The following is a 20,045-nucleotide window of genomic DNA, read 5'->3' as shown; positions in this document are numbered from 1 at the left end:
AATTCAACCATAAATATCTTTATTAAATCCAAAGGCCAAATGGTATTTATACAATTGCTTTAAACATACCTAAAAAATCCTAAATAATAAGCAATTTACTACGTCCAAATAGTAACAAAACATTCACAAGCATTTAATTAAGATACTTAAATTTGGGCTAACCCTGGGGTGCTTAGACCCATATTGGTTAGCTCAAACTTTGTCAGGCAGATATTAGCAATGAACCTTGAAGAATTTACGCTTATACCCTTAACAAACAAGTGATGTCATTGCAAATTATTGGACCTTAGCTAAGGCCAGATGAAGGAGTTTCTTACATAACCAATTTATTTATAGAATCATAGAATGTCAAGGTTGGAAGGGACCTCAGGAGGTCATCTAGTCCAACCCCACTCAAAGCAGGACCAATCCCCAGACAGATTTTTGCCCCAGATCCCTAAATGGCCCCCTCAAGGATTGAACTCACAACCCTGGGTTTAGCAGGCCAATGCTCAAACCACTGAGCTATCCCTCTGTAAATTTACTACATGTAGAACCCAGTTAACAGTATTTTATTTTGATTTCCTTAGTCCAAACCTTAAATAAGGTTAAATGCTTAAATACTGGTATTAAATACTTAAACATTTCAAAGGGTTACTATAAGTCTTAACACAACAACTCTTCTTTTTCATGATTTCATCCTTTTCTTCACAGGCTTTCAGCCTGTGACTCATGCTAATATCCCAACTCAATTTAAAACCATAGTTCACCTCCTTCTAACATGGGCCAGTATTCCTACATATACTCCATTTTAGCTGAAAGTTTAACACTGTTTTGTTTTTGTCTGAGAGATTAAAAGTGGAAATGCTCAGTGCACAGTTCAAATCAGGTAGCATGAGTATTGGCCTGGAATCAAGTTTTTACATTGTAAATGTTAACTGCAGAGCTAAACCTTCAGCTGGTGTAAATGATGGTGTAAATGATATCAGTGCTGATTTAATTACCTGAGAATCTGGCTGGTTGTATCTTTTCCCCACTTAACACAGTCAATTATCATCAAATATTTTTAACAAATATTTATTTAAAAATCAGAGGGGTAGCCGTGTTAGTCTGGATCTGCAAAAAGCAACAAAGAGTCCTGTGGCACCTTATAGACTAACAGATGTATTGGAGCATAAGCTTTCGTGGGTGAATACCCACTTCGTCAGACGCATAAAAATAACGCCTTAGGCTATAAGTGTACCATGTCCTTAGGTGGAAGAAATGTAGATCCTCTAATTATTATTATTATTATTTGAGAGAGTAATGGTGAAATGTTTCGAGTTCAGAACCGTGCTAAGTTACTGACCATACACTGTACATCTGGGTTATGGCGAGTTTAGAATGCCACTGTTTTACCAGCTTTTATAGAAAGCTGCTGAAATCTGAGAAACGTGTCTGCCTGCCATATGCTTTTACATGGGACACGTAAGGGACAAGATTTTATAGCTGGCTTTAGTTGCATACAAAACCAGAATACCGATACTTCTTTTCCCCTGATTTTTGGAAACTGTCAGTTTCAGTCATTTCTGTATATTATTGACTCAGGTTTTGCAGTGTTACATTATGTGCAATATTACTGTAGTAGTGCAAATACTCAATTTTACACATGTATGATAGTGTTAGGAACAGAGTACCGATATAATTCCAAGTGTTTAATTAGAGTCACTGTGAAAGTACATAGATTGAGCAAAAGTGCTCTCATTCTTTTAGAACATTTCCATGGATGTGGTCATTCTAATGACACATTTCGTATTCCTATTATTTCATCATTCCCTTTCAAAACATGTATTAGTTTAAGTGCTGCACACTTTGTATTGATCACAAAAGATCTTGGATGCATATATTGGAAACCATAGCAATGGTTAATGTGTCAGGCTCAAACAGTGAAGAAAAGGTGGAGATTTGTCAGGTCTTCATGAAGTGTGAACTTCATAGTAGCTGTGTGAAGAGATGGGAGTGAGGATAACTAGACAAGTAGAATCATTTAGATCTTAGGAGCATGTCAATACATCTGCTTGAACTAGCATAAAACAGTCCATAAAGATTTTTGTTTAGATAATGTACATCTATGATTCACCCTCGCATTATTTCACCACCTTCTGAACCATAATTTCATGGGCATTAGGATTTTTTGTAAGTGGCTTGTTAAACCACAGCTCATCTTGTTATAACATCACTTTTGCTTTCTAGTTTGATTGTTTATCCTGCCCCACCCACAAAAGGAGGACTGGGTGTCACAAGAGAGGATCTAGAGTGTCTGGAGTATGGAGAATTCCTCAATGATGTCATCATTGACTTCTATCTTAAGTAAGTAATAAAAGGGAGGAATAAGAATCATTTTGATAATCTATTTTTGAATGAAACCTAAAATAGTGATCTTTAAACAGTCTGTGGTGATTACAATAGAGCAAAGACTTGGCTTAGTTCCAATTTTGGCTGTTATTTTTAGCCTATCTATATTCCCCTGCAGTTAAAGTTGGCTGGATTTCATTCTTCACTTCTCCCCAAAGATACTGTTGTAATCTCTAGATAAAGCAGAATGCCTGCAGTGTTTCCACTCCAGAAATGAACGTACTTTAATGGTGAGTGAAGTAGGGTTGCCAGGTGCCTGATTTGTTACCAGAACGTCTGGTCGAAAAGGGGACCTGGCGACTCCGATCAGCACTGCTGACCAGGCCATTAAAAGTCTGGTCAGCGGCGCAGCAGGGCTAAGGCAGGCTCCCCGCCTGCCTTGGCTCTTCACAACTCTTGGAAGCAGCGGCATGTCCCCCCTCCGGCTCCTAGGCATAGGAGCAGCCAGGGGTCTCCGCACGCTGCCCCTGCCCCAAGCGTCAGCTCCGCAGCTCCCATTGGCCAGGAACTGTGCCCCCCGCCCCAGCCCTGATCCCTCTCTCGCCCTCCAAACCCCTTGGTCCCAGCCTGGAGCACCCTCCTGCACCCCATAGCCCACACCCCCAGCTGGAGGTTCCAGCTTCCAGGAATTGCTAGTGGGAGTGTGGGCTTTTATGCATCCTGCCACCTTTCAGGAGCTTTGCTGAAGAATAGTATTCTGTGATAAACTAAAAATAAATTCTGCAGCAGGGTACCTGGATTCTGCAGCAGCTTAATTTTAATTAAAAAAACTGAAGGGTTTTACTTAATGAATTAACTATGAAATTGAATAATACAATTGTAACGAATGGGACAATACACACCTGTAACCTGTTGTTTCATACTCTTTGCAGGCTTGTTTTACAGTTGCTTCATGTTTTCAAGCTTATTTTAGTAGAAACTTAATTATTTAAATATGAAAGCATTGATTCTGGAGCACAAATCTCAGGCAGAAGGTGGATTCAGTGGGGCTGTGCTCTTAATAACTGTGTTTGGCACTTAGATACTAATGTGATAATCATCCATACACAATTAAAATAGGTTAAATAGAAAATTTTGACATGGCTAGCAGCTATGAAGATAACTGATTACAAAATGTAAGATAACCCTGATGTATCTTAATATTTTTATGAAGATTATTTTGTTGAGGGGGAAGGTAATTTCCACATAAAGTAAAAAGCTGCATTTGTTGTTTCTTTGGTAGATATCTCTTGTTGGAGAAAGCACCAAAGCAGCTTGCTGAGCGGTCGCATATTTTTAGCAGCTTCTTCTATAAGTGCCTGACCAGGACAGGAAAAAACTCAGAAGAAGATCCCAAACTGTCGTAAGTTCACTTCCAGATGCCATAATGTCACTGTTTACAAGTAAAGGATTTGTTACATTAACAGACAAGTACTGACAGTCATGGTTTTAATTAGAAGGGGGAAGAAACAAATTAGTAACATACAGTGTTCTCCTGTTATGAATGTTCTCCATGGATCACTCATAATCTTCAATAAATTGTCCTTGGCATGTAGTATTCTGAGTGTTCTCAGATCTTCCAGATATGCTGCAAGTCACAGTTTAGGTTTGCAGTCATAGGATGGTAATGGTGGATTTTATTAAAGTTTGTCTGTGATGGACATTTGATTATAAATACGAACAGTGCTTTTGCTTTCCTCCAGATTATTTTTCTGAGTCTGGAATTTAATATGCCTTCACTTAGTTTGATTACCCCTCTGTTGAAGATTCATGCAGTTTTGCAGGACGGACCTCAGTTTTTTTCATTGTTCTTTTTAAGCGTAGCACATATAGCTACTCCCTTTATTTATTAAGTTCACATGGTAATCGCATGTTTTTTTGCGAGAGAAGATTTCATATTGTGTAAGGGCAGTTCTCTGATATGGAGTCAGATTCTTTCCTGAGAAGTCAAGTTCTCTGAAATTTGCTGTACCTGGCTGAGGAAATTGCCCTCTTTGTTCATTGAGAATGAAATTTCTCTCTCCTAACACACCCACACAAAATAGCCAAGTTGCTGTGTAACTTCCTTTCTCCCCAGATCCTAGGGTGACTGGAAGGCTGCAGTGTAGTCCCTTCACAGGTACTATTCCTGCCTACGGATTTTAGTAGGACCCCTTCCCACTGCATGCCTCCTGTGCTCGTTTTGAGCTGCACAGTAGTGGATCCTATAGCCCCTCCCCTAACCTGCCCCCAAACCTTCTCTTTACTTTGGTCTTTGCAGAGCTAGCACAGCAACATGCAGGGGGTGCAGAGTTGTTCCATCCCCCTCCTTAGCACTTTGTCCGTACCTTCGCACAGACACTGCCACAGTTCAGGTTGTAATACAGATGGCTTCTGGAACGGGGTGTATTCCGCTCAAAGTTGACTAATATGTAGCACTTTACAAATCATTCAGTAGTTTTCACATCATCCTGTGCTAAATTAGAAAACCTGAAATTTTTTTGACAGTCTCCCTTAAAGATGGAACTCTATTTTTTGACTGTAAATTGGAGAGGAAGTATGGTTTAGTAGTTCGAGCATAGAACCAGGAAAGATCTGTGTTCTATTCCTGGCTCTTCCACAACGTGTGAACTTGGGCAAGGCACTTACGTTCTGTTGCTTAGATTTTTCGCCTCTATAAAATGGGGTTAGTCAATAATACTGGTCTTCAAAAGGGGTGTTGTGAGGTTTACTTCAGGAATGTTTGTTTGTAAATCATTAAAGAACCTTGGTTAGAAATTGTTCCATGGGCAATTGCTCGGTGCAGGAGTTAGTGGATGAGGTTCTATTGCCTGTGTTATGCGGGAGGTCAGATTAGAAGATCATAAAGGTCCTTTCTGGCCTTAAAATCTATGGATAACCTAGCTCAAAAAAGTTTAACTGAAAAGACTCAGAAAATTACTCAGTATACAGATCAGTCCACCTGTTCTGTAAGTGACTTATCATAGATTCTTGATGAGGTGTTTTGCCAGCCTCTGCATCTCCCCTCTGTAACTGCTCTTGAGATATTTTTTAAAAATGGACTTGTTTAAGGTGGGAAGCAGTAGAGTTTATTGGGGAGCTAATTTCCAGCCTGCCACATTAATGTTCAGTGCATTTAAAATACATTCCCTTTAAAGATGTTTAAATTGGCAGAGCCCTTCTTTTCGGACACAGAAAAAGAAATTATTCCAAAATATTTGCTTTGATTTGATTTTACGTTAACACAGCTATATTGCCAACCCTAAGCATTCAGAAATCATGAGTCTGGCCCCAAAAATCATGATACATAAAAAAGATATTTCGAGTTCATTTTATTTACATTGTGGTTTTTGACCTTGAGCATACAGTGAGGGTGGGAGGTCACATGTTCAAAATTTTCTCTGCAACAGGGAAGTCTGGGAACGTTTTTTCAATGTCAGCTGAGAGTCTCACGTAACTGTCTGGCTCCAGGACCTGCAGCTTTAAGAGGAACACCACGTATTGCAAGACTTGCGATAAGTTAATGAACATTGGCAACGCTGAAATCCTTCAGGAGAAAAACCCAAAGAAACAAACCAACGGTAATTGTTGTTTTTGTATTCACAGAGTGGCACAAAGAAGACATAAAAGAGTAAGAACATGGACTCGACATATAAACATCTTTAATAAAGATTACATCTTTGTGCCTGTTAATGAGGAGTAAGTATGACACACACACTTTTGAAACAGTTTTTTGTGGGGCCATTTTCTGAATCTTAAAATTTCAAAGATTTGAAATTTATTCTTGAAGGGAGCAGTGAAATATCCATGGTCCAATATTTTATGGTCCACCAGCAATAGAAATAAGTGCCACTAGAAAGCCAGGGATTCCTGATCCTAGATAGATTTAAAGCACTAAACACCATGCTGTCTATTTAGATCAGGGGTGGGCAAACTTTTTGGCCTGAGGGCCACATGGGGAATAGAAATTGTATGGTGGGCCATGAATGCTCACAAAGTTGGGATGCGGGTGGGGGTGTGGGCTCTGGGGTGGGGCTGGGGATGAGAGGTTTGGGGTGCAGGAGGGTGCTCCGGGCTGGGATCGAGGCGCTTAGAGAGTGGGAGGGGGATCAGGGCTGGGGCACAGTGTTGGGGTGTGAGGAGAGGCTCAGGAGTACAGGCTCTAAGCGGCGCTTACTTCAAGCGGCTCCCGAAAGCAGTGGCATGTCCCTTCTCCGGGTCCTACGCAGAGGTGTGGCCAGGCGGCTCTGCACGCTGCCCCATCCACAGGCACCGCCCCTGCAGCTCCCATTGGAGTGCCGGTGGTGGCCACTGGAGTGCGTAGGAGCTGGAGGAGGCCATGCCACAGCTTCCGGGAGCCGCGTGGAGTGGCCCCTGACCCAGTGCCCCAGCTAGAGCACCGGAGCAGGGCCGAGCCGCGTGGTGAGGCCCACGACCCAGGACCCCGGCTGGAGCGCCAGAGCAGTCCCTGACCTAGCACCCCGGCTGGAGTGCCAGAGCGGGGCTGAGCTGCATGGTGCGGCCCCTGACCCAGCGCCCCGGCTGGAGCACCAGAGCAGGGCAAGCCCCAGATCCCGCTCCTCAGCGGGAGCTCGCGGGCCATTTAAAACGACTCCGGCCCCTGGGCCGTAGTTTGCTCACCCTGATCTAGATGAAGAGCCTGCATTTCCAGTGGTGTAACAGATTAGTCTCTAACTCTAGCAACATAGGAGATTGGATAAAATGTCAGAACTGAAGTGGGGTAGTAATCTAAATAGTTTTAGGGTGTGCTCTCATTATGTACCAGGGTTAGAAATGCTTTGGTTGATCAGTACAAACACTCCCAGGACTGTTAAGCTTTTCCACGTGCTGATACTGGCTCGTTGGTCAGCAAGAAAATAATTACATAGACTCTGAGTTTAAAAGTAAAATAAAGATCAATCCTATTCGTTGTGCGGAAAATATAATTAGTTAAAATAAAGTTCCTCCAAATTTTGCATTTCATGTGCATCTGGTTTGAAGAAAGATATTTCCTTGCCTCCAGTAAGCTTTGCTTTGTGGGTCTTTATTGCAGAAAGGGTTTTATTTTTAGGCGAGTTTTTTTTAGTTGTCATTATATACCCTATGAACTTGGGTACTTTCCTGTAAGCAGTTCCCTGTAGAACAATACATAGTACTGCAGTACCGGAACCAATATGTGGGCCTGATTCTATACTGCCCCGCACCATGGAGGTCCCGTTGAAGTTGATAAGTGACATCAGTGGAAGCTGTGTATACAAAAGAGCAGCTGCAGAGTGAGGTCATCTAAATGTATTCAGGTTGGCGGAATATATTGTGGACTATCTCCATGTTTTCATACCTGGCACTGATCAGTTGATTAGGGTATCCTGAGGGTTTTGTTTTGGTTGTTTGTTTTGTTTTGTTTGCAGAGAGTGTGTGTGTTGAGAACCAGATAGGAGAAGTACTTGAGAACCAGGAAAGTGAGAATTATCTTTGCAACAGTGTCGTGCTGCAGAGGTGAAAATGAGTAGGAGGATATGTGTATCATTGTGTCCTTCTAAATGAGCATCGTAAAGGTCAGAACTGATAGACATTACAGTGGAGCAACAATGCATTAGTTCCATTAGCTCACTAGTACCAAAGGCTTTCCACAACTTTTAAAGGACTCTTGAATACTGAATTGCTGACCTCTTTTCTTATTTTTCCTCTCATCCCTATGACAGGTCTCACTGGTACATTGCAGTTATTTGCTTTCCTTGGTTAGAAGAAGTGGTATATGAGGACTGTCCAAATCAGGGGTCATTGTGGTCCCAGACTCAGCAATCTCCACTTCAGTCCGAAAAGAAGAGAGAAACAGTTAGAACCAACACAGTGCTGGTCTTCAATGATAATTGGAAGAATAAAGAAGAACTGGATGTAAAGAGCAATCTGCACTCAGAAGGTAGTGGGTTTTTTTAAGAGAAAATGATGAAAAACTGTTAGCTTCAGTAATACCTGAATGCTTTAATGAGGCACTTATCAAAGAAACCTTAATCCTTTGCAAGACTGATTTAGTGGATTTTTTAGGTTACCATATATAGTAAAATTTCCTAATATATTAGGGGCTGTATTGTGTTCTTGATGCCTGTGTGCAACTTTCTTAGACACGAATGGAAGTGGCATGTGCAGATCCACGCATGATATAGTCCTAAGTGAGGTTTCCATACTAGGATCCTGGTCGAACTCCCATGAAAGTCAATGAACAATCTCTCATTGATTTCAGTGCGAGTTGGATCAGAACCCTAGTGAAGTCCTTCAGCAATATTCAGCCATTCAGACATGCTTGTACCAAAGGGAACTAAAGCTAGCTTATGCTCATGCCGTCTTCTTTGCAATGCGGATAGAGCCATTGATCAAGAAATGCAAATATTTCAGCCAAAAAAATAGAAAATAATTGTTATTTTCAATTTACTGTCTCACACTAGGTAAAGATCATCATGCTTCGTCTCCAAACTTGGAGTCAAATCATTATGAAGTAAGTACTTTTCTGTACTGACAAGGAAGAAACTGTGAAGTCTTTAGTGACAATCTGACACTGTCAGATTAAAAATTGCATTTAAAAATAAAATTTAGGACAAAACTATCTGCTAATGTCCCTTTAGGTAAACAATAACAAGTAGCGGTATATATTGGCTGTATTGGACAAGGACATGCTTGGGTTTTATTTTTGCTTGGCATAACTAGACTACTTGAATGTCACTGCTTTAAAATAAAATTACATTTTTATAAAATTGACTTGACTCCTATGATCCTACTTGATATTTGCCATCAGGCTCTTCATTAGCAAAGTAGGTTGACTTCCAAGAGAAGTGAATTACATGTGGTGAGGAGGGTAATAATTTCCATTAATGTTTTTAACAGCTCAACCTTGTAAAATTTTACTCAGAGCAAGTTTTTTTGAACATTGAATGAAATATAATGATTTGTTTCATTATCAATGTCTAGTGAAGAGCAGAGGAGTACGTATTATATCTGGGCTGGTAAATTTGCATGACTGTTTTGCAAGGTTTACAATCTGTATCTGAATCAGTATTGTTTTTAGGCTGGGTTATTGCTTTCATAGTATCTGAGACATGTTTCCCTGTAGCTTCTTGATTCTGCATCTTCTGAGCCTAATCTTAAGCTGTTGGGCTCTGCTTATTCTTTTAAAGATTGACAGAGGGGTAATAGAAGATGAGCTTCTTTATGAATCAGAAGTGTCTTTAGGATGGTTGGGTTCTACAGAGCTATCACCTCTGGGACTGGCAGGGAGAGCAAAATGAGGGGGAAAAATGCAGGCAGGCGAATGTTTGTTGATTTTAAGAAAGGGTATGGGCTAGATTGTGGCTCAGTCTAATGCAGCTGCAGAAAGGATTGAAAGGGTGTGAACTCCTCCCATCCCCACCCCCCACGTGACTGCATAGGACTTGGTCAGAACTAGCGTCAGGGCACAAGATGGAAAGCAGAGCCTGAGCGCCTGGTACTCCCTCTTTGAAAGTAATTGGATGAGAAGGGGAAGTACCTCCCCCAGGCACCAGCCAATAGAATTGGTTGGATGCAAGGGACGGTAATATAATGTATGGCTAGTAATGGGCTGATACAGTATATTCTCCCAAACCTGAAACAGGAGCTCTGGCGAAGTTGACCCAGAGAGGTGCGTCTGAGTCATGGCTCCTTTCCGCAGTTTCTTCTGGGCCATTCACTCCCTCTTTGAGAGTAAACTCTCCATCTAGCCCTTAGTGCTTCTTCGAGTCCCTGTGTGTATTCCACATATGGGTGTACATGTGCACCATGCACCTGAGTCCAGAAAATTTTAGTAAGCAGTGTCCGTTGGTCTGCACACATCCAGTGGAATTCCTCATGCTCTGAACCAAGGGCGTAAAGGCCAGTGAGGACTGATGCCTCTCCAGTTCCTTCTTACTGCTGCATGGCTTGAGTCAGAATCCCATGTCTGTTAGACCTTCCTCTTCTGTAAACCTGTGAATACGATTTGTAAATTGTTTAATGGCGTAATATTTTAGTGTTTTTATAGTTAGTTTAGTTACTCCCCAACCCAGTGAGCTTCTTCCTCCAAAGAGGGACTATGCCAAGAGTTTCTGGGTTCAAGAACTGTCTCCCCTACCCACAGCCACCAGCTCTGCCTCATATCACCATCAAGTGCAGCATCTGCCTCTGTGCCCCTCCCTGAACTCAGGAGTAATGAATTTGCCATCTGTGGAGGTACTTACCTGTAGCTGAAAGTTCTTTGAGATGTGTGGTCCCTATTTGTATTCCACTACTGCCCTTCATTCCTGCTGCTACAGACCATCTCTCAATTCATGGTAAGAAAAGGATCTGGAGAGGCATCGGTCCACACTGCCCTTTATGCCCTCGGTTCAGAACATGAGGAGTTCCACTACACAGGTGCAGACCAAAGGATACTGCTTACTAAAAATGTCCAGAGTCAGGCGCATGGTGCGCATGCGTACCCATGTGTAGAATACGGATAGGGACCACACATCTTGAAGAACCTCCAGTTACAGATAAGGAACCTCCAGTTCTTGTTGGTGGCAGTTAGAGTAGAGAATATTTTAAAAGGACGTAGTTACCTTGAAAATCTCACTAATTTGAAAAAGATTTCCCTGTTACAGTACCTAAAATTAGTAGACAAGAAGTTAGTGGAAAAAAACGTTTCTCTAAAGTTTCTCTATTTTTTCAGTGTTTACTTTGTGCATTTGATAGCACTTTGTGGGGTTTCATTGATTCCCCAGTATACTACTTAGCTAGTCAATTTCTCTCTTTATGAAATGATCGCTATAAACATCAACAGGGGAGCAGCAAAAACACTGTTGTTTCTTTTTAAAGGATTTTTTTAAAAACAAGAAATATTATTTGAGTCCTCTGTTAGAATTTTATCATTTCAAAGTTCATGTTGAAGTCCCTTTTTTGTTTACCTCTCAGTGAAATACATTAATATTTGATTGCTTTGAATGTATCGTAGGTATTTCAGTTTTCTTGATCACTTTGTTACATATTAATTTATCCCATCAGGTGTCACCTAATAAAAATATGAAGTCATTTTGTGCTTTTTCTGGATACAGCTTGTAAAATGTATTTTATGTTTTTCAGAGCTCTTTAAGTAATTCCAAATTAAAGAAACTTTGTAAAAGGTAGGTTTATGCTTTCATGATAATGTAACAACACTTAAGTGTCCATATTCAGCAATTTGGCAGCAACACGGAGCACTTGATTCAGCTTTACACATAATAAGGGTTACCTTTAAGGGTGCTTTGTTCAGGTTTCCCCATTGATTCCTTGACCTTTCTACTCATATTACCACTGAAATTAAGTCACAAAATAAAAACCTCTTTTTTTCCACTCAACTAATATGCCTAATGAAAGATTAAGTTGATTTTTGTTTTTGCTGTCAACAGGCCTTGTATACTCATCTTGGATTCTTTGAAAGCAGGTTCTCTGCAGAACACAGTTCAGATCTTGAGAGAGTAAGTAACAGTTTTATTCTTGTGTTAGACAGCGACATTATCAAATCAGATTTTAGACCCAAAATGTATGACTTACATTCTTTCAAAAAATTGTGCAAAACCTAAGAAAAATTTCCATGATTTATTTAAAAACAAAACAACAGCCTGCAATGCAAATGTTTGTTGTTCAGTTGTAAACATCTCTGCAGGATTGACACAATTACAGGCCTGCTTCAATATTCTAACTAAATATAGTGGAAAAAAGTGAGAGGTATGCTAGACTTTAAAAAAAAAAAAAAAAAAAAAAATCTTCATTTCGGTTATCCAAGGTGTTGTGATAATGCAGGTCAGGAATGTTGCTGTGTAATTTTTTTAAACCTGAACGTGTTCTTTCTAAATCGCCAGTTTTTCAAAGAGTAGCCTTCAGTTTTGTGAGTGTACAATTACAACATTTCAATAGCATGCAGTTACTGCATTTTTGCACACAGATTAAGTATGATACCTGGTTGAAGGTGGCTAAAAATTTGGTATTACTGATTTAGTCAGATTAAAATATTAGTAGCTGTCTTAGAAGGCAAGAATAAGAACAGCCCTGAAATGTATGCAAACTCAGTGCCCTTATATAAAAGTACTTAGGGGAAATATAAATGTATATCATTTTTAAATGATCATATTCTCAAGTTGTTGTCTTGAGTTGGAGTAGTAACTTGAGCTCAATGAAAACAAAAGCACTACTGTAAGTATCTGTAGGGAAGAAAACTCAATGAGGAATCCTTGGTGTCGCCCTTTCAAGCATTGCAGCGTCATTCTTTGAGTAGTGTTGCACAGAGCAAATGACTAACATAGCATACAAAAAATCTTTTTTGAATCAGTGCCCTATTGACAATATTAAGTACTTGGGGCCAACTGGAATGTGGTTCTTGTTTTTTATTGTGTTTAATGAAAAGAGCAAAATGCAGAGGACCTAATAAAAATGGTCAGTGATGGAGACTCCACCATGACCCTTGGTAAATTGTTCGGGTGGTTAAAAACAGTAATTAACTGTTGCAACAATTTACGAAGGGTTGTGGTGGATTCTCCATCACTGACCCTTTATAAATCAAGATTGGATGTTTTCTAAGATCTGCTTTAGGCATTATTTCGGGGTAGTTTTACGGCCTGCCTTACACAGGAGGTCAGACTAGATGATCACAATGGTCCTTCTGGCCTTGGAAGGTACAAATCTGAGAATAGCATAGAGGACATCCTCCATGTGTAAATCTGTCCGTGGTCACACAGTGTCTTCAGAGCAGTCCAGGGTCCATGAATTTTGCAGTACTATCTTCTCCGTCTTCTCCCTGTCCTGGGACATGCAGAGGGCTGTGGGGAGAGTTCTGCCTAGGTCCAAGGATCTGTGTTTGGAGGGAGAAGGTGGTGTAGCAAATATCCTCCTACAATCCTGTCAGTCTCCTGGCAGGAATAAGTCTGGCAGTGTAGCTCCCTCTGTGCATGGAATTTTCCTGTTCAAGGAAGTCCAAGGTTTGCTTGCTGCTGACAGGACAAATCTTCTAAGTATGATTCTACTGGAGCATAGAGACAGTAAGCCAGAGGAGGGCTGCATGGGACCAGGAAATAGGTTTAGTGGAAGAGGTCTCCTATGGAGTCCTGGCATCTGTGAGGTTTGGGAGCTGCATCTATGACTTTTTCCAGTCAGGGGAGGCAAAGCTCATCACATTCACACCCAATGTTAGAATTTGGAGGAATCTCCAATAGGGGAACCTGGTGAACTTCTCTTTCTACAGATTCTCCCCTTCCCCCCACATTTTTTCTAATGGGTTTTCCCATAGGAGAGGGCAGTCGTGCCCATGGTAAATTAACTCTAAACTGGATGAAAATATGAGCGCACAGATCTTTGTGTTAACTAGGGAATGGGCTTCATTTGAACTCTAAAGCCCGTACATCAGTGGTTCTCAAACTTTTGTACTGGTGACCCCTTTCACATAGCAAGCCTCTGAGTGCGACTCCCCTCCCCCTTATAAATTAAAAACACTTTTAAAAATATATTTAACACCATTATAAATGCTGGAGGCAAAGCGGGGTTTGGGATGGAGGCTGACAGCTCGCGACCCCCCATGTAATAACCTCGCGACCCCCTGAGGGGTCACGACCCCCAATTTGAGAACCTCTGCCTTACATTCAATTGGGTGTGTACCTTGCACTTCTCAGTGGCCTACCTTTTCAGGAGCAGTACGGGTTTTGGGTGTTCATTTCTGAGAGGCCTCAAAAGCATTGAATGCTTGCAGCTCTAGCTGAAGTCCAGCAAAAGCTGTGGGTGGTTGGTACTTCTGAAAATCAGACCCAGCATGTCTCAAGGAATCCAAAATTAGTGGGCACTTTTGAACATTTGGCTCAATATGTAGCTGTTGCAGTCAGAGGGCAATAGGGGAGCCTTCTGGTGGCTAATCGAACACCTGTAAATTCCAGTGAATGGTAAGAGCAGTCCCCAAAGCCCAGTGGATGCCTGGCATCATCATGTTACAAAGGTGGTTCCTGAAGACTGTCATTTAGTCTTTACCATAGATAGGGTACGCTGTTGAGTTGAAATTGCTGGAATCTAACTGCAAGTAGTTCAATTTGTTCCTAATTTAAATTATGACGTTAGTTTTATGGTTTGCTTAGCGTGAACAAGATGCTTTTTATTTATTTTTGTGTGTGAGAATCATTTCACAACATGAACCTAATTCACAAACTTTACACTCTGCATAATAATCATGCAGGATAACTGTAGCTCCTTCAAGTGTTCTGACGGCTTCAGGAAACCCTGCACAGACGGCTGGTCAGAATTGCCTTCCCATTAAAACTTACCTTGGCTATCTCATGCATGATATAAATTATTTGGTACGGACACGTGTGGGTATAACAGTACTGAACCATGGAATTATCTGTACATTTTCAAGTGAGTTTTTGTGAGAGGTTGTGGAAGCAAGTTGGTTAGAAAGGTGTTTACTCAGTACTGTCCTAAAACAGGCAATACCCCAAAAAGGTGAGAGTTTAGGAGGCCATGTCTTGAGTATTTAACTTACTCTGTTTTATTTCAGATACCTGGAAATAGAGTGGGAAGCTAAACGAAAAACACACCGGGAATTCAGCAAATCAACGATGATGGATTTCTGTCCCAGAGTCCCGAAACAGGATAACAGCAGTGATTGTGGGGTATATTTACTGCAGTATGTGGAAACCTTCTTCCAGGTACAGTATAGAAATATTACAAATGTCTGCTTATAACCTTCTTCTGGGTGAAATCCTCAAATCCCTCTGAACGCCTAATGCTGAGGCATAATATATTGTTCCACTTTAGGAAAGGGAGAGAAGATCTACCCTTAACCTGGAGGCAGGGGTGCAGGGCAGCCCCCTCTGTTTTCCTTTGCAGCTGGAGTATAGGCAACTGCCCTTCTACCTCCCTTGTGTAGAGTTTTCTGGCCACTTGATCCAGTGTGGCTTCTACCCTCAGCCTGTCAACCTTGCTGGTGTATTTGACGTCTGTGCAGAGCATGCTTTTTTGGCATGTGGGGGCGGGGGAAGAGGGAACCCTGGCATATTTTTACTGCCCCTTTTCTACATCCCTGAACCAAAGTCCTGTGCATGGACAGTCTTGTGAGGGGCCTCAGCCCATGGGCAAATTTCTCTGTGCAGAAGAGCATGATAAGCTCCTACATAGATGTGAGCCAAAGTTCAGCACTGATCTTTCTGAACAGCTCACTTTCTAGCTACCTGGTGAGGTACTCTGATTCTTACCTTTTTCTCTTCATTATAACTTAATATTTAGATTTCACATTTTTCTTCCTCTGAATGATTAAATGTGTGATCATTTAAATAAGTAATTCAAAGAAGCTGATTTAAAAAAATCTCATTTTATCTGCCCATAGGCTGGGTTTGTGGAAGCTGATTTTTGGCATCCAAGCATCTGATTTAGTTAGGACAAGCACATTCTCTGCCCCCACCTCCATTGTCCTTCTCCACCAGCATAATGTCGTATAGTGGTCCCAATGCCAGAGCAAGTATTCTGTCCCAGCCATCTTGTCTGATGCCACAGGGAAAGAGGTCCTGGCTTAACCTGCAATCTCCCCCTCTGGTGTCCTGCTGAACCCTGTAAAGGCATTCCTCATGCTTGTCATTTCTTCACCAGCAGACAATCTGGCAGGGGAGACAGGTGGGACTGTTATGCTGTTAGAAAACTTCATCCTGCAACATACAATTTTCAGGGCCATGTGTGACTAATTAGCTAGTGTGCATAATGTGCGCATGTGTGCTCTCTCTCGCCCCCCAGTGTCGCACTTTTTTCCCCTCCTATCCTGCTGTCTTCCCCCTCCTTGCTAATTGCAGAGTGTTGTTTCCTCCCTCTCCATGAATTAAGATACATTCCCAAAGGGCCATGGTTCTACAGATGCTATCCTTTCAGATGGGACTTCCTCCCTTTCTCTGCCTATGTGAGTGTTGGGCACAAGAGATGTCAGAATGTATCTCCCAAAACTGACCCTTTAAAAGGGTCTTATCCAGTTTCCTAAGGCAAACTGCTACGTTGTGTAGCTTATGCCTTATTGTACATTTCCAGTCTTTAACATTGTACGGTGTGTAAGCTAGGATAGTGCTGTCCAGTCTCAGCAATAGTGTGCATGGAAGTTAGTGAAAAAGCTGGAAGTGCAAAGATATCTTTTTAAAAACTACCTTTTTTTGCCACCAGGATCCTGTTGTTAACTTTGAGCTACCAATGCAATTGGAGCGGTGGTTCCCTCGTCGGGTGGTGAGGAGCAAACGGGAAGAAATTCGAGACCTGATCTTGCAACTGCACTTGCAACAGCAAAGCGGCAGCAGCAGCTAATGAATCTGTTCAGCCAAACCTGGCACAAACGTTTACAATAAAATTGCTGGAAAGCTGCTTAGGAGCATTTAGCCTCTTCCTTATGAGAAAGAAAAAATGCCACATAGTATTTTTGTTCGTTTGTTGTAAATTTATTCTGAGGCTTTATATTTGAATTGTATGGTTAGAGGGTGCAGGGAGGGGTGGGTGTAGATAAAGTGTAAATATGTAATTTAAAATTAACATTTGTTGGCTAACTGAATTTTCACATGGAATCTGGAAGCAGCATACAGGTATGTGCCGTAAAGATGTGAAAATATTTTAATTCTAAGGAGTGTGTTCCTCACCATTTGTTACATTCATGTAACTCTGGGAGCTGAGTAAGCATATAGGTGTCATATGTGATGCCTCCTTGTTTAACTTGACAACTGATAATATGATCTCAGACCTATTATTGTAAGTTTCCCCATTTTGCAATTCTCGTGTATAGTATGAATACTATGTATTTTTTAGTTTGAGAATATAGTACTGAATCTCTTTAGAGATGCCTTTTGTGGTATATTTTGTAATAAACTGAATCAGGAGTAACCTGCACCCAACAGGAGATCAGCCTGTTGAGAGTTGAAATTGCTGTTTAAGTGTTTCCATCATAAAACTTATTTTCAAAGGAGTTGAAAACATTTGCTCCAGGGTGAAGCTTGAAGCCTTGCAAGGTGAAAAGTGGACTTTCTTCTATATTTTTAGATCCTTTTTTTCCTTAACCAAATTTTTAGAAAATGGTCTTGATTTTAAAATATAAATACATGCTGGTTGCAAAGACAGTAAATTAAATCCTACTCATCTTACTCTTGTGGGTTGTCCTATTGACTCTGATAGGATGACTTGCATGTGTATAAGACAAGCAAGGTTTGGCCCAGTATGTTGGTTTTAGGGGCTCTAATGTGAAATATATGCACACGCCTTCACTCAAAAAAACTTATTATATGCATATATGTAATACGTCTTAAGAGACTGCATACATATTCCAGTGTCCATTCCTGCAAACAATTAGATCTGTACATAACTTTACTGATGGGAGTTGGTCTTATTGAATCCTATTGAGTAAAGATACTTGGATGTTTAAGAGTTTGAACTGGGCCTTTATTTGATAAGCTAGAACAAGTGAGTGTATATATATTTAGCCAGTTTTTCAAAGAGACATTAGTCACAGAAAGGTTTAATGACCCTTTAATATATGTGTATTTCTCCCATGGTCACTAATGGGAGTTAAGTGGCTGTGTTGAGAAGGAGCTTTCTTCTGTTCTCTGTGGTAAGTCAGTACATGTTTCAGAGCTGCCTTTGAAAGAATTGTATTTCAATTAATCAACAACACTTCTATGTTTTAAAGAAGCATTTCAGCTGAGAACCAGAAAAAGTTGGAGCCTTCAAAGCTGAAAGTGAATTGCAGAACTAAAATGAAAATGGAGGGAAGGCCAGAAATGTGTTGAATGCTCCTAGAACTGAGGCTCAGGGCCAGATCCTCAGCTGGTGTAAACCAGTGCAACTCAGTTGACTTAATTTACATCATTGGGAGGATCTGGCCTTCACTGTAGGAGTGCACTCAGCACAGAAATGCATTCTGTCTCAAACCAGGAAGTGCTGGATGATTTTATGGGGCAAGGAAAAATATTTTTAAACCAAGTTTCTTTGCTGAGTGCCATTACCTTCTGCCTATCTTCAGCCAACTTAGTGGGAGCAGTCATTATGCATTTCTGGGCTTAACATCATTTCCTTTTTAATTTTTCAGTTGACCTTTTCAAGCTTAAACTATAGCAACTTCATTTCTTATTTGCATGAGTTAAGAGCATCAGTCTCAGCCTCCATGAACATGTGTTGCTTTCCTTACCTTAACCACAGCATCAGAATGATTATAGACGTAAGTGTTTGTATTTATTGTAGACATGGATAAAAGACTAAGTAAATAAATGTATATGGTCACACTAAGCTTTTTCAGTTGATGGATATTTTTTCTCGTGAGCCTGGTAAAGTTGTATTATAAATTGTTTTTTTTTACTACAGTAAAATTGGTTTTCATCATAAAATAGTACAAGTGCTCTTTTAGTTGGGCTTGTTTGTACATTTTAAAACATAAAAGAAGGGGCAATCTTTTAAAATCACTTCTATGACATTGAGACCTTCCTTACAAATTGATGATGGAAATGTGTTTTGAGAATGCCACTGTTTGATATTAAAAATCTTTAAAAGTTGTTGAACTTGATTGTTCCCCTTTTTTTTTTATAACCAATGAGTTCAATATAAGCTGGAGTATTTTATCAACTTGTCACTTACCTACCATATCTGTTGTTTACCCATTTGGGGTTTTTTGGTTTTGTTTTGTTTTTTGAGTACTGTAACTTATCTAATTAATTTTGAACACGGCTATTCTAGTTGTTGCTATTCAGCCCTTAAAAAGCCATTTTAATAGTTCACAACTCCTTGAGTGAAAAGCATTTAATTATTTTTGAACCAGATTGTTTTCTGCCGGGTTCAACCAACCATATTGCCTCCCCCTTTGTCTTCCCTGCGTGATGGATGTACTGTGAGTGAGAGGGGGTATGGCCGGAAAGCATCGAGCTCTGGAGATCCCTGCTTTCTGCAGTGGCACTTTGGGGGCCATTGAAGGCAACATAAATTAGAACCACCCTGAGACTGCTCTGACTTGCATCAGGGGCCAAACTGGTACAACCAGCTTTGCCCACATGTTCCCTAACCCTCCAGGTCCTGTGTCAAGCACAGTATAGTGGACTAGGGGATTGAGGGCATAGAGTTTAACACTAGTTCAAAAGCTACAGTTCATAGTAAAGTTTATAACTGTGTGTACAACTTTGGCATCAGGATGCTTTACTCTATTTAAAAACCTATAGTTTACAAAATATTGGTCTATTTAAACTGAAGGTCGCCAGACTCTGGCAGTGCCAGGCCAGCAGTGAAAGCAGGTTTCAGAAGATTGCTTGAGTACCAAGAGAATGCTTTGGTACCAAGTCACAGAAAAGTCAATTCCAGAAACTCACCACAAGAGCAACCCAGCAGAAACAAAGATGAAGATATGAGAGGCTGTAGGAAGTAAATCCTTGATTAAAATGTGTAAATGACTAGTCATCAGTAAGCATCAAAGGATTGAGGTAGTCATACATCAAGTGTGTGTTTTAAAAGTGTTTGTGGGCTCCTGGATTTGTCCATTGGAATGGAAGGCATAGACCTCTAGTAATTCACCTATCTTATCTGAGACTGAACTTCTAGGTCTTGACCCTGAAATTAACTCATTTTAGGAGACACATGCTACACCCCAAAAGTGAAAAAGATTGGGGAAATCAGACAGCACTCTTACCTTGATAATGGCAGAGGCGGGGGATGCTGCATTAGGCAACCAGGGATCCAAA

General features: G+C 40.8%; 1 protein-coding gene across 5 annotated transcripts in view; it reads left to right on the top strand.

Annotated features, from left to right (window-relative positions):
* SENP7 (SUMO specific peptidase 7) overlaps positions 1–18,872 on the top strand; it is a 72,771-nt gene extending 53,899 nt beyond the window's left edge. For all 5 annotated transcript variants that reach the window (XM_026659004.1, XM_026659003.1, XM_026659002.1 and 2 more), the window contains 9 exons: positions 2,212–2,328; positions 3,596–3,715; positions 5,938–6,030; positions 8,034–8,251; positions 8,775–8,824; positions 11,437–11,477; positions 11,742–11,810; positions 14,867–15,017; positions 16,510–18,872. In XM_026659004.1, the coding sequence (XP_026514789.1) occupies positions 2,212–2,328; positions 3,596–3,715; positions 5,938–6,030; positions 8,034–8,251; positions 8,775–8,824; positions 11,437–11,477; positions 11,742–11,810; positions 14,867–15,017; positions 16,510–16,647 (997 nt within the window). In that variant the 3' untranslated portion in view covers positions 16,648–18,872. The remainder of the gene's footprint in view (positions 1–2,211; positions 2,329–3,595; positions 3,716–5,937; positions 6,031–8,033; positions 8,252–8,774; positions 8,825–11,436; positions 11,478–11,741; positions 11,811–14,866; positions 15,018–16,509) is intronic.
* Positions 18,873–20,045: the final 1,173 nt, after the last annotated feature.

Source organism: Terrapene carolina, unplaced genomic scaffold (assembly GCF_002925995.2).
Source record: "Terrapene carolina triunguis isolate 2854851 unplaced genomic scaffold, T_m_triunguis-2.0 Scaffold558, whole genome shotgun sequence".
NCBI lineage: Eukaryota > Metazoa > Chordata > Testudines > Emydidae > Terrapene > Terrapene triunguis.
The sequence above is the reverse complement of the archived record's forward strand: the minus strand, read 5'-3'. Positions and strand labels throughout refer to the sequence as shown.